Here is a 12,423-nt window from a genome sequence, read left to right as displayed (position 1 = left end):
AATATTTTTCCAATCCATAAAATAATAAAAGATGTTTTGGACTGCATTTCAACATATCCATTATACTTTTCTCTTTTAATAGATTGGAAGTATTGCACTTTCGCTGCTCATTCCTTATGATAAAATATATAATTTAATATACTATTTTTATCCGTTCAAAGAACACGGATTTCTTCTACCTACTCCGTCCGAGACTAGTTTTATTTATTATTGGTGTTTGTCATTGAAATAAAAAAATTTATACACGAAAGAAATTAAATATAAATTTTTCTATTAAATAAATCATTCTCCTAGATATAAACATTTAGGATTAACACAATTTACTAAAAAAATATTCTTTATAAGATTTTAAAATGTATATTTTAGTGATTTCATTTTATTTAATAATAATTTTTATATAAATAAATTCATTTAAAAATATGAATGTCTAATATTCATATATTAGCATTACATTTATTAAATTCAATCAACATATTATATTTAATAATGTTATTAAAATTTATCATGTATGATTTTCAACAAATATAATAATGATATTATATTAGAAAAATATTAGATTATTTAAATATTTATATAAATATGATTAATAACACTAACTAAATCTACCTCAATATTTGTATTTAATTTGATTTTACTTATATATACGTATATCATTTGTAATTATTCTTTTAGAATACTAATTTGCTAAAATAATAATTAAAATATATTTTAAATATATAATATTTATTTATAATCATAATAATTAATTTTATAAGTTATACTGTTAATTATAATAATCTAAAATATAATTCACTACTACACAGTGAAAGTTAGTTATATTTTTTATTTAACATTTAGTAAAATATTACTAAATTTTTTTGGTAACATTTAAAAAATATCATCAAATATAAATAAATATTATTAATATATTTTTATAATATTTTATAAATTTTTTGTTGGTGCTGAGATAATGATAGTGTGAAGTCGTATTTTTTTCATTAATAAAATTCAAAAACATGATCGATCGCAAGGACTTCACAATCATTATAGACATATAAAAATTATTGTGCAACATATCCGTTGCAACAAAATGATGTGAAAACAATGCATAATACAATCATCATGTATATTTTATTCAACGAGAGTAATTCCAAAATAAATAAATAAACTCTCAATCTCTTGATAACTAGGAACCAATAACAATTTACATGGGGTATATAGTAACTTCCCTCCCCTTTAATCAAAAGTGCAACTCTTAATTACACTCATCTACAAAAGAAACAACTAAGCTAATCTAAAACACATAATTAAACTTATTATATTTTTAAAATTCAATGATTTATAGCATAAATTGAATTAATTTTCTTTTATATTCTAATTAAAACAGTTGTTAAAAAAATAGTGTTACAGAAATGGTTATGTGGAAGTTTGAAATTTACCCATGCATAACACTATGGAAATTTCTGCTTGCTAACCGAAACAGTGTTGTAAAGTAAACGCGTGCAACATACCAAGCTAGACTTATATTGACCCCACTGATCGGCTGTCTTGTTTGATAAGTGTGCATATCTCTTGACTCTGGTTCGTGTTTCACGATGTCTTGCATATAAGTGTGCATATCCCATGAATTGCTTGTAAGTACTTCTCCTGCATTTGATTGTATCAGACAATCTGCGATTGAATCCTTCCTCAAAATTTCCTCATGGTGTTCATATTTCCAACGCTTCTGTCCATGAAGCTCCAACCACTTTTGCTGCTTCTTGTGATGTACTTCTGTGCATTTGCTGCTTCTTCTGAGATTGCTTCAGAAGCAAATGCTTTGTTGAAGTGGAAATCCAGCCTTGACAACCAAAGTCATGCTTCTCTTTCTTCATGGAGTGGCAATAATCCTTGCAATTGGCTCGGAATTGCATGTGATGAGTTCAATTCTGTTTCCAACATAAATCTTACAAATGTTGGATTAAGAGGTACGCTTCAAAGTCTCAACTTCTCATTACTTCCAAACATTCTCACTCTAAATATGAGTCACAACTCCTTGAATGGAACTATTCCTCCTCAAATTGGTTCCTTATCCAATCTCAACACTCTTGACTTGTCCACTAATAAACTCTCTGGGTCCATTCCTTTCACCATTGGAAATTTGTCAAGGCTTAGTGTATTATTTATATCCTCTAATGAACTCATTGGACCAATCCCTGCTTCCATAGGCAATTTGGTCAATTTGGACTCCATGCTCCTTCGAGAAAATAAACTCTATGGGTCCATTCCTTTCACCATTGGAAATTTGTCAAAGCTTGCTGTATTATCTATATCCTTAAATGAACTCACTGGACCAATCCCAGCTTCCATAGGCAACTTGGTCAATTTGGACTCCATGCTCCTTCGGAAAAATAAACTCTTTGGGTCCATTCCTTTCACCATTGGAAATTTGTCAAAGCTTAGTGTATTATCTATATACTCTAATGAACTCACTGGACCAATCCCAGCTTTTGATAACTGCTAAATATGAGTTATTTTGATAGTAAAAATATATTGAAAATATCTTTAAAAATATTTATTTAACAGTTATCTTTGGCTTAAATATTAAGATTTGATATTTTTCTTATTTATGTCTAGATATGAAAAGGAGAGATTAAAGGAGAAAAAGATCTAAAAAATATCCAAAATATCAAGAAATCTCAAGAAGATATGATTACATGCAAAACAAATCCAAAAGATATCAAAAATATCAAAAAAGAATTTTAACATCAAGCTCAAGTCCACTACAACAACTACAAAAAGGGAGTCAAGTTAAGCAGAAAAGAGGAACACACAACAACCCCCTCTCCAATGGGTTTCATTTACTCCGTCTCTTTCTTTCACCCCTTCTCATTGTAAAGCCTTCAATGGCCATGAGTGGCTAAGCCTCTAGTTAGGGCTTGACAGGCCTAAAAGCCAAGCAATGTATGATGTACTCACTATTTTATCAATGCAAAAGTGTTTTCTATTCTATTATCTTTTCTGCTTTTATCTTGCATTATTCATCTTTATATTCTGTTAGGGGTTAGACGCTCGGGAAAGGGTAACTTCTAAATAAGATTTAAAGAAGGTTTGCATGCATTGGTTTTAGGGGTTAGACACTCGGAAGAGGATAACTTCTAATAGAACAAAAAGAAAGGATTTCATAAGAAAGTCATTGCTAGGAATAGAATGATTATTTTATGCCCATGCATTCTTGCGAACATCTAGAATTCATACTTCATGCATTTCATTTTATTTGTTGAGTCTTTGCAAAGAATTTGGAAGATAGATAAATAAAATAGGCTTGTCATCGTGAGGAATCAAGGGCAAGTAATTGAACAGATGTGGGTAGAATAGAGTCACCTAAATTGATAAAGAAAAATCATAAACTCATACATACTAGGCAAACAAGGCAGGTCAGACCCCAACCTTATCATATTTTGATTTTATTTTATTTTTATCTTCTACTTTTCTTATCTTATCTTTTATCCTCTATTTTCTTTATCATATCTTAATTTAAATATTTTATGTTCTCTATCTTCTATTTTTATCTTTAAATCTTTTATCCTTTCTTTTAAATCTTTATCTTATCTACTATATTTTCTTATCTTTATTTGAAATTCTTTATCTATTGCTTTTAGATTGAGTTTGCATTAATCTAAGTACAAACAAAGTCCCTGTAGATTCGACACTCGGACTTCCGAGTACTTTACTACTTGTGACAAATTTGGTACACTTGCTAACGAGTTAACAACTTACATAGGGAACTTGGTCAATTTGGACTACATTGGCCTTTATGAAAATAAACTCTCTGGGTCCATACCTTTCAGCATTGGAAATTTGTCAAAGCTTAGTGTATTAGCTATATCCTCTAATGAACTCACTGGACCAATCCCAGCTTCCATAGGCAACTTGGTCCAGTTGGACTCCTTGTTCCTTTATGAAAATAAACTCTCTGGGTCCATATCTTTTCACCATTGGAAATTTGTCAAAGCTTAGTGTATTATCTATATCCTTTAATGAACTCACTGGACCAATCCCAGCTTCCATATGCAACTTGGTCAATTTGGACTACATTTGCCTTCATGAAAATAAACTCTCTGGGTCCATTCCTTTCACCATTGAAAATTTGTCAAAGCTTAGTGAATTATCTATATCCTTAAATGAACTCACTGGATCAATTCCTTCAACTATTGGAAATTTATCAAATGTCAGGAAATTATTATTTTTTGGAAATGAACTTGGTGGCAAGATTCCAATAGAAATGAGCATGCTTACTGCTCTCAAAAATTTGCAGCTAGCTGACAATAATTTTGTAGGCCATTTACCTCAAAACATTTGCATTGGTGGAACGTTGAAAAATTTTACCGCTGGTAATAACAACTTCATAGGCCCAATTCCAGTGAGTTTGAAGAATTGCTCCAGCCTTATAAGAGTCAGGCTTCAGAGAAACCAGCTAACTGGGGATATAACAGATGCTTTTGGTGTACTTCCAAATTTGGACCACATCGAATTGAGTGACAATAACTTTTATGGTCAACTTTCACCTAACTGGGGAAAGTTTCGTAGCCTCACAAGCCTCATGATCTCCAACAATAATTTATCAGGTGTGATACCACCAGAACTAGCTGGGGCAACCAAATTACAACGACTTCACCTGTCCTCAAACCATCTTACAGGAAACATTCCACATGATTTATGTAACTTGCCCTTGTTTGATCTCTCACTCGACAACAATAATCTTACAGGAAATGTTCCCAAAGAAATAGCATCAATGCAGAAACTTCAAATTTTGAAGCTTGGATCAAATAAGTTGTCTGGCTTAATCCCAAAACAACTAGGAAATTTACTCAATTTATTGAACATGAGTCTGAGCCAAAATAATTTTCAGGGAAATATTCCTTCAGAGCTTGGCAAACTGAAATTTCTTAGGAGTCTTGATCTTGGTGGAAATTCATTGAGAGGAACAATACCTTCAATGTTTGGAGAATTAAAAAGCTTAGAAACACTGAATCTCTCTCACAATAATCTTTCAGGTGATCTCTCTACCTTCGATGATATGACGAGCTTGACATCTATTGATATATCATACAACCAGTTTGAGGGTCCACTTCCAAACATTCTAGCCTTCCACAATGCTAAAATTGAAGCATTGAGAAATGATAAAGGCTTGTGTGGCAATGTCTCTGGCTTGGAGCCTTGCTCAACATCAAGTGGGAAATCTCATAATCATATGAGGAAGAAAGTAATGATAGTAATTTTACCCCTTACTTTGGGCATTCTAATACTGGCATTATTTGCTTTCGGAGTCTCGTATCATTTATGCCAAACCTCAACGAACAAAGAAGACCAGGCTACAAGTATACAAACTCCTAACATATTTGCAATATGGAGTTTTGATGGCAAAATGGTATTCGAGAATATTATTGAAGCCACAGAAGATTTTGACGACAAACATCTCATTGGTGTTGGAGGGCAAGGATGTGTTTACAAAGCAGTGCTGCCTACAGGTCAAGTTGTTGCTGTGAAGAAACTCCATTCAGTTCCAAATGGAGAGATGCTCAATCTGAAAGCTTTCAGATGTGAGATCCAAGCTTTGACAGAAATTCGACATCGTAACATTGTAAAGTTATATGGGTTTTGTTCACATTCACAATTCTCATTTTTGGTGTGTGAATTCCTGGAGAATGGCTGTGTTGAGAAGACTCTGAAGGATGATGGACAAGCAAGGGCATTTGATTGGTATAAGAGGGTGAATGTCGTTAAAGATGTAGCAAATGCTTTGTTCTATATGCACCATGAATGCTCACCTCGAATTGTTCATCGTGATATATCAAGCAAGAATGTTCTTTTGGATTCCGAATATGTAGCTCATGTCTCAGACTTTGGAACAGCCAAGTTTCTTAATCCAGATTCATCCAATTGGACCTCATTCGTAGGAACCTTTGGATATGCTGCTCCAGGTTAATTACCTTTCTTTATACTAAATTGAGGATATCATATTTTTTAGTTTGCCTTTCTTAGTCACAATTGTCCACATTTTGCCTTTGTCACTAGAATCCTATTTTGCGTATGATAGCACTTTTATTTTGTTACAGAACTTGCATACACAATGGAGGTGAATGAGAAATGTGATGTGTATAGTTTTGGGGTCCTAGCATTGGAAATACTTATTGGGAAGCACCCTGGTGATGTTATATCTTCTTTATTGGGATCATCTCCATCTACCCTTGTGGCCTCAACACTCGATCACATGGCATTGATGGATAAGTTGGATCCACGTCTCCCTCATCCAACAAAGCCAATTGGTAAGGAAGTGGCATCAATTGCAAAGATAGCAATGGCCTGCTTGACTGAAAGTCCACTATCTCGCCCTACCATGGAGCAGGTTGCCAATGAGCTGGTAATGGGAAGCTCATCTTCAATGGATTAGCTCTACATTGTCACTTATATATAGCTGAAAGATTGAACTTAATAAACATGCTTGAGTTTTAATTGTTCTTTTCTATTTTTGTATTGTATCTTTTTTTTTTTATATTGTAGGTAATTTTATTTTAGTTTTTTGGGTTTCTGAACTTTAGATACCTTAACCAAATTAATGATAACATTTGTAAGCCTTATTTTTTTCCTATCAAATAAAGGAAACAAATATAATGTTATTTTTTGTTTCAGAAAATATAATAATTCAAATCAATTGTTCCCTTTCCTTCAATTAATTTAAAATTAACGACAAGTCAGCAAAGTAAAGGAAAATGCATGAACTACTTATAAGGAAGCTTGAACTGAAATTATTTCAATTTTATCTTGAGTTTTTTATTGGATGTTTTACGTAAATTAAAGCATTATGCTCATGATAGAATTGTCTAGATATCATGTGTTCTAGAAGAAAAATGTGTTATGCTCCCAACACTAGCATGAGAAACATTTTTTGAGAATCACCTTTACATATGACCCATAATAATGTATTTTTAGAACTACGATGTTGGGGTCTTATCCTCTAGAGTGGTCTAGTCTTAGATAACTGAATAGCATTCCACATTTAGATTGATAGGCTCTGCTGCTAACTAGACTAAGAAAGATAAATTGCAAGGGGACGATAAAGGAAAACTCAAAGAAAACTGCTTCTACATTTAATTTCTGATAACCCTAGTTCCTACGAAAGTGTGTTAATATACTTGGGCTATGGATTACAATTAAAAAAACCCAAAATATACGAAAGTCCATAAAAGTCCAACAAAAAACATTATTGGTTTGGGAATTGCTACGTGCACTATTTGTTTTTCTAGTATATCCAAGACAACATTGTAATTCCCATATTACAGACATTGTTAGTATGATACTTTAAATCTATTGAGCTAATAAGTCAATCATGTTAAAATAATTAATGTCGTTATAGATAACACTAAAAATTTTCATGTATACTTAATGCATATATAAATTTACATAATAAATTTTGTGACAATTAATTTTGATCTAATAATTAATTTGTTTACCTATATAAATTGTAAATAAAAATCGTAGATTTAATAAAAAAATTATATATGTAAAAAATACATTATTAACATAAATCTACTAATGTATTTTGATTTAATAGTATATATATATATATATATATATATATATATATATATATTTTAAATAAAAATTATAGGTTTCATTTACAATTCATATATGTAAAAAAATTAATTATTAAATCAAAATTAATTGTCACTAAATTTATTATTTAAATTTATATAAATATTTGGAATTCCCTAATGTAGTTTTAGTTTCATTTGTTTCAGATGATACCTGTTGCTGCAAATGATGTTGCTTTCTCGATCCATGCTGTTCTACTGACAGCAATTACATTGTTCCAGAATGCAATCTATGAAGTAAGCATGATATGTATTTGTCTAGTTGAGAATGTTGTTCTTTTTTGTTCTGTGGACTGAATTCTCGATTTTGCTGAACTTAGTGATTGTTTTGTTGTAGCGTGGGAGTCAGAAAGTGTCCAAGGTTTCTATTGGAATTGTCTCTGTTGCATGGCTTGTTGCAGCAGTTTGTTTCTTTATTGCTTTGCCGAATAATTCCTGGCTTTGGCTTCTCTCCGTCTTCAAGTATGCTGTTGTCCCTGCTTCTTTGGTTAATTGTTTTTGTTTCACGCTGCTTGGTCTTCAATTTAATTCCATAGAATATATGCATGTATGTACTTTTGGTATTATACCAGATGTTATTTGTTTTTCTGCTGGAGATTTGATATTTTTTATTCTTAATCTGTTTATGGTAGTAATTTATGGAGCTCCCATGTGGTAATTTTCTCAGTGCTTTCTTGAGACCATCCTAATTCATCTCAAACTGGCATGCTATTTACACAACAGGAGAAAGCTTATTTCTCTTTTATCAATAATTTAGGAGATGGCGTGCTCATTCTCAGCAAATATTTTCTGTTTATTTTAAATTTAGGTAGGAAGGTGCATATGAAATTGATGCCTTGACTGAAAGTATTTCAGTTCTAATTTAGGAGCCCTTCTGAAATATTGATCTTATATATACCAGATGCTGAGTATCACCTATCATATGAGAACCTTTTATTATTTACTATTTTGCGACCACTTTGATGGTGGACAATTGCATTCTTTCCTGTGATGAGCTTCTTACCACTATGGACTCAGCTTATTGTATTATGTTAGTGGAAAGCTTAGGATCTTCTTCTGTGTCTTGAACTACCTCAGACCCACCCTTGCTATAGTGCCACAGTCTATGTTGTGTATTATTAGAAAATATCAGGTTGCCTTAGTCTTTTGGATGTGATTAATTCTCTTCTAACTTTTTGTTTACATAGTTACGCTGCAGCACAATTCAAGTAGTTATGACTACTATAAAGTACATTCCTCAGGTTGGGAATTTTTTTCTATTTTAATTATGTCTTTTTTTTTTTCGTTTAGATGGTTATTGACATATCATTTTCTTAAACTAAAATTTCTTTGCAGAAACTAATTTATTGTATGTGGTCCTAAATACCAATGAAACTATTTCCAAGTTCTTTTTTGAAGCCTCTGTAGTCATTACTACTTAAAATGAAGACCTTCTTGCTTGTGAGAGAAAAACCAATTTATTAAATATATAAACATATAATAAGGTGGAACTCAATTCTTTCTCTCTATTCATGGTATCCTCTAATAGTTTGAAGTGCTCCTAAAGTAGTGTTAGTTGAAGCACCATTTTCTACTGTTGACATTGTTCAAAATTTCATGTCAAAAAAGTCTCTGGTTTGGAAATGTGGGCTATAATACTATCCAAGTCCATTACATTTTAGTTGAAAACCCAACTGATCTAGTTCTAGACCTGTAATAATAAACTCTTAAAACTTAAATGGATTGTTAGTTGATGAAGTGGTCCTTATTTGTCTTTTTATGTGAGTTTATTTTAATAATAAATTAAAGGACCTCTTAAAAAAAATTAAAGGAAATTATACATCATTCTTTTTCTAATTTCTCAACAGACCAGGCTTATTTCACATCTTCTCGCTGCCCATTTAATCATGTGTGTTATGAATGTAGGCAGTCATGAACTTCCTGAGAAAAAGTACTGATGGCTTCAGCATTGGTAACATTCTACTTGATTTTTCTGGAGGAATAGCAAATTATGGACAGATGGTTGTGCAATCAACAGATCAAGGTTTGTCATCTCCTCACCTCTGCTGTTGATACTTCCTGTCATTTGATTATATATTTTTACATTCACTTATTTTAAATCCCATCTTTCCAGATTCATGGGTCAACTTCTATGGGAATATAGCAAAAGTGTTGCTATCTTTGGAATGGGAAGCTCTCTTGAGGAATATTTTACTTCTTTCTTACGTTAATAGTTGTTTCTTATTTTTCTTTTCCGTATATTTTGCATGCTGTTGTGATTCTAGTAGTGACTACTGATTCTGGTTTTATTTTTTAATCATTATTTTAATCTTAGAATTTACTACTGTTTTTTGGTCGAGAAAATGAATTGTTTTATTTAAGAGTGATGGCTTACTACTCAAACTGAGTAGTAGAAGCACTACTGAGAATCCAATTTTGCATTTTGCATAGATCTAGGATGGAGTTTGTGCCTGGTAAATTAGGTTTGTTTATTAGGTTAGTCAGACACTGCTGCTTGATGCTTTTGTGACATTGTTTTTTATGTAATACACAACTGCAGGTATCTGTATTCTTTGACATTATTTTCATTATTCAACATTATGTTCTGTATCGTGGTAAAAAATCCTCCAAATTGGAGATCACTACAGAGCAAGAAGATCAAATCAGAGAGCACCTTGTCAGAAATTCTGATCAATCATCACCAGAGAATGTGTAAGATATGACTTACTTCATAATGTATATTAAACTTCCCATTGTATGTTATTTGTATCAAAATCCAATTAGGATGTTTTTCTTATCCCATACATCAGGGGCACCATTTTGATGGGAGCTTCAATAAATATTGTATAAGTTTTAAGAATTTTAGGCCAGCATTCTTTTATACTATTTTGTATTACAAATTTGTATATGACCAAGTGACTGGCATGTATTATCAAGCTACTCAATTACCTACTGGTGTTTGTGGCCGTTTGAAATTTTCCCACGATGTGAGTGTTTGAATTCAAATTAGATTATCTAAATTTTTGTTAAAATGTTGACTAATGTGATTTAAGTAAATATTCATATGTTTAACTTTACGCATGGTCCATTTCATTCTTTTCAATTCTTTTTCTTTCTTTCTTTTTATCATTATTTTTAGTTTAAATTATTCTTTTGGTCTTTTTTATTTATATTATTCAAATTGATCTCTCTATTTTAAAAAAGTTGAATTTGATTTCTAAAACAAAAAATGCTCATATTACCCCTTTGTCTAAATTGACACAAATGATGTCAAACGAAAAGATCATATTGAATGAATATCTCAAAACAGAGGGATCAAATTGAATAATAATTAAAAAAAAAAGTAGTTCATGCCTAATATGGGCATATGAATATTTTGAAGGGGGGAGTAGGGCCAAAAGCAATGTGTAAGGGCCAATAATAGTTCCCTTAGAAGAATAGATTCAAATGGTCCATTCTGATTTTAATAACAATATTTAAAATTGAAAAGGAATAAGGAAAACATACTTAATTACTAATGCACAAAATATGGACTCACTAACCTTACGTACTAACAATAATGAAATTCGGATATGGTATCCTAGAGTTTAGTTGTGTTCAAGAAAATAAAATTAAAAACAAACAATAATTTCAATAAAAGATATGTATGAAAAGGAATGACTCAAATTATGATTTCGCATGAGAATACTGTTTTTTCTAAATTAATCATGCATTAGTCATTTGAAATTTAATGATGAATAATATATAACTTTGTAAAAATGAGATTGTTTGATCATATAAGCTTTATGAACCATTTCATTCTATAGGTCGGTCAATTATGAGAAGATGATCACAAACACAATTAACTAATAATCAGAGTGATTCCAATATAGAAGTGAAATTAATAGAAAGATACAATCAATTGAATAACTTTGAAGAACTTTATTAAAAAGAGAAATTAAAGTAAATGAGTATAGTTACATCACAATCCAAGTTCTAAGGGGTTTGACCAACCATGACTACATAATAGTTAAACAACATATAATATTGCATTAGAAATAAAAGAGATAGAAAACTCTAAACAAATTCGAACTGCCCAATTCTTTTCGATGTAGTTCTCTTCTCAAAAGCTCTTGCTATTCGTAAATAAAAATAAAGCAAAACCTAAAAGGACCTTTTACACTTTTATTTATAATGTTTAAAATAGGCTACAATGTAAAGGCCAACACAGGTCCTGCTGGGGTTTGCATGGGTAGTGTTGGGTGAGCATGACCTTCTATCGCCATAGGTTATGTTGGATCAATATGGCCTATAGGTTCAGTATAGGCCGTGCTCAATAAAAAATTTCAGAATTTTCCTTTTCTTATCTCCTTTGGTGCTCTTTTCTCTTTATTAGTTGCTTTGCTCAACAGTACACACTTAACACATATCCTTTAAGTTTTACAAACAAAATAAAGTAAAAACAAGATAAAATGGAACAAAAATTAGGTTCCAAATACAACCAAATAACTATTTATGGATTACCTCAGTAAGATTGTGGTGGTAAACAAATTGAGCACCTGGAATAGAAAAGGTATACAACAATGGTATTCCAAAGACAATAAAGCCCCCCTGATTGCCCATTCGAAGGTACCACAAAATGAGCATCAAAGCCAATTCTTTCAATCACCCTTTCCGCTGTATGAACAAAGGAACAAGTTTCTAAAAGAAAGCAAAGAGATAAATTGTACTCTCTTATTATTTCATTGATAAGAATGGGAAATCCCTTGCCCCTCATTCCTCTACAATTCCAACACATATTATTGGGAGACAATTTTGGTTGTGTTGGGTCTTATCCCACGATCTCCTAAGG

The 12,423-nt window shown here is 31.5% G+C and overlaps 2 protein-coding genes across 2 annotated transcripts; both read left to right on the top strand.

Moving 5' to 3' along the window:
* The first annotated feature begins 1,635 nt into the window (after positions 1–1,635).
* On the top strand, positions 1,636–6,599 carry LOC114391020 (probable leucine-rich repeat receptor-like protein kinase At1g35710). The gene is made up of 4 exons (XM_028352010.1): positions 1,636–2,464; positions 3,727–3,940; positions 4,014–5,942; positions 6,078–6,599. Exons 1-4 carry the CDS (start codon positions 1,682–1,684, stop codon positions 6,410–6,412), a joined length of 3,261 nt encoding a protein of 1,086 aa, XP_028207811.1. The 5' UTR covers positions 1,636–1,681; the 3' UTR covers positions 6,413–6,599.
* Positions 6,600–7,737: 1,138 nt separating this feature from the next.
* Positions 7,738–10,578, top strand: LOC114391019 (cystinosin homolog). The gene is made up of 6 exons (XM_028352009.1): positions 7,738–7,850; positions 7,951–8,075; positions 8,812–8,854; positions 9,519–9,636; positions 9,727–9,776; positions 10,153–10,578. The coding sequence occupies exons 1-6, from the start codon at positions 7,761–7,763 to the stop codon at positions 10,306–10,308; spliced, it is 582 nt and encodes a 193-aa protein (XP_028207810.1). The 5' UTR covers positions 7,738–7,760; the 3' UTR covers positions 10,309–10,578.
* Positions 10,579–12,423: the final 1,845 nt, after the last annotated feature.

This window comes from Glycine soja, chromosome 16 (genome assembly GCF_004193775.1).
Source record: "Glycine soja cultivar W05 chromosome 16, ASM419377v2, whole genome shotgun sequence".
Classification (NCBI taxonomy): Eukaryota; Viridiplantae; Streptophyta; class Magnoliopsida; order Fabales; family Fabaceae; genus Glycine; species Glycine soja.
The sequence above is the reverse complement of the archived record's forward strand: the minus strand, read 5'-3'. Positions and strand labels throughout refer to the sequence as shown.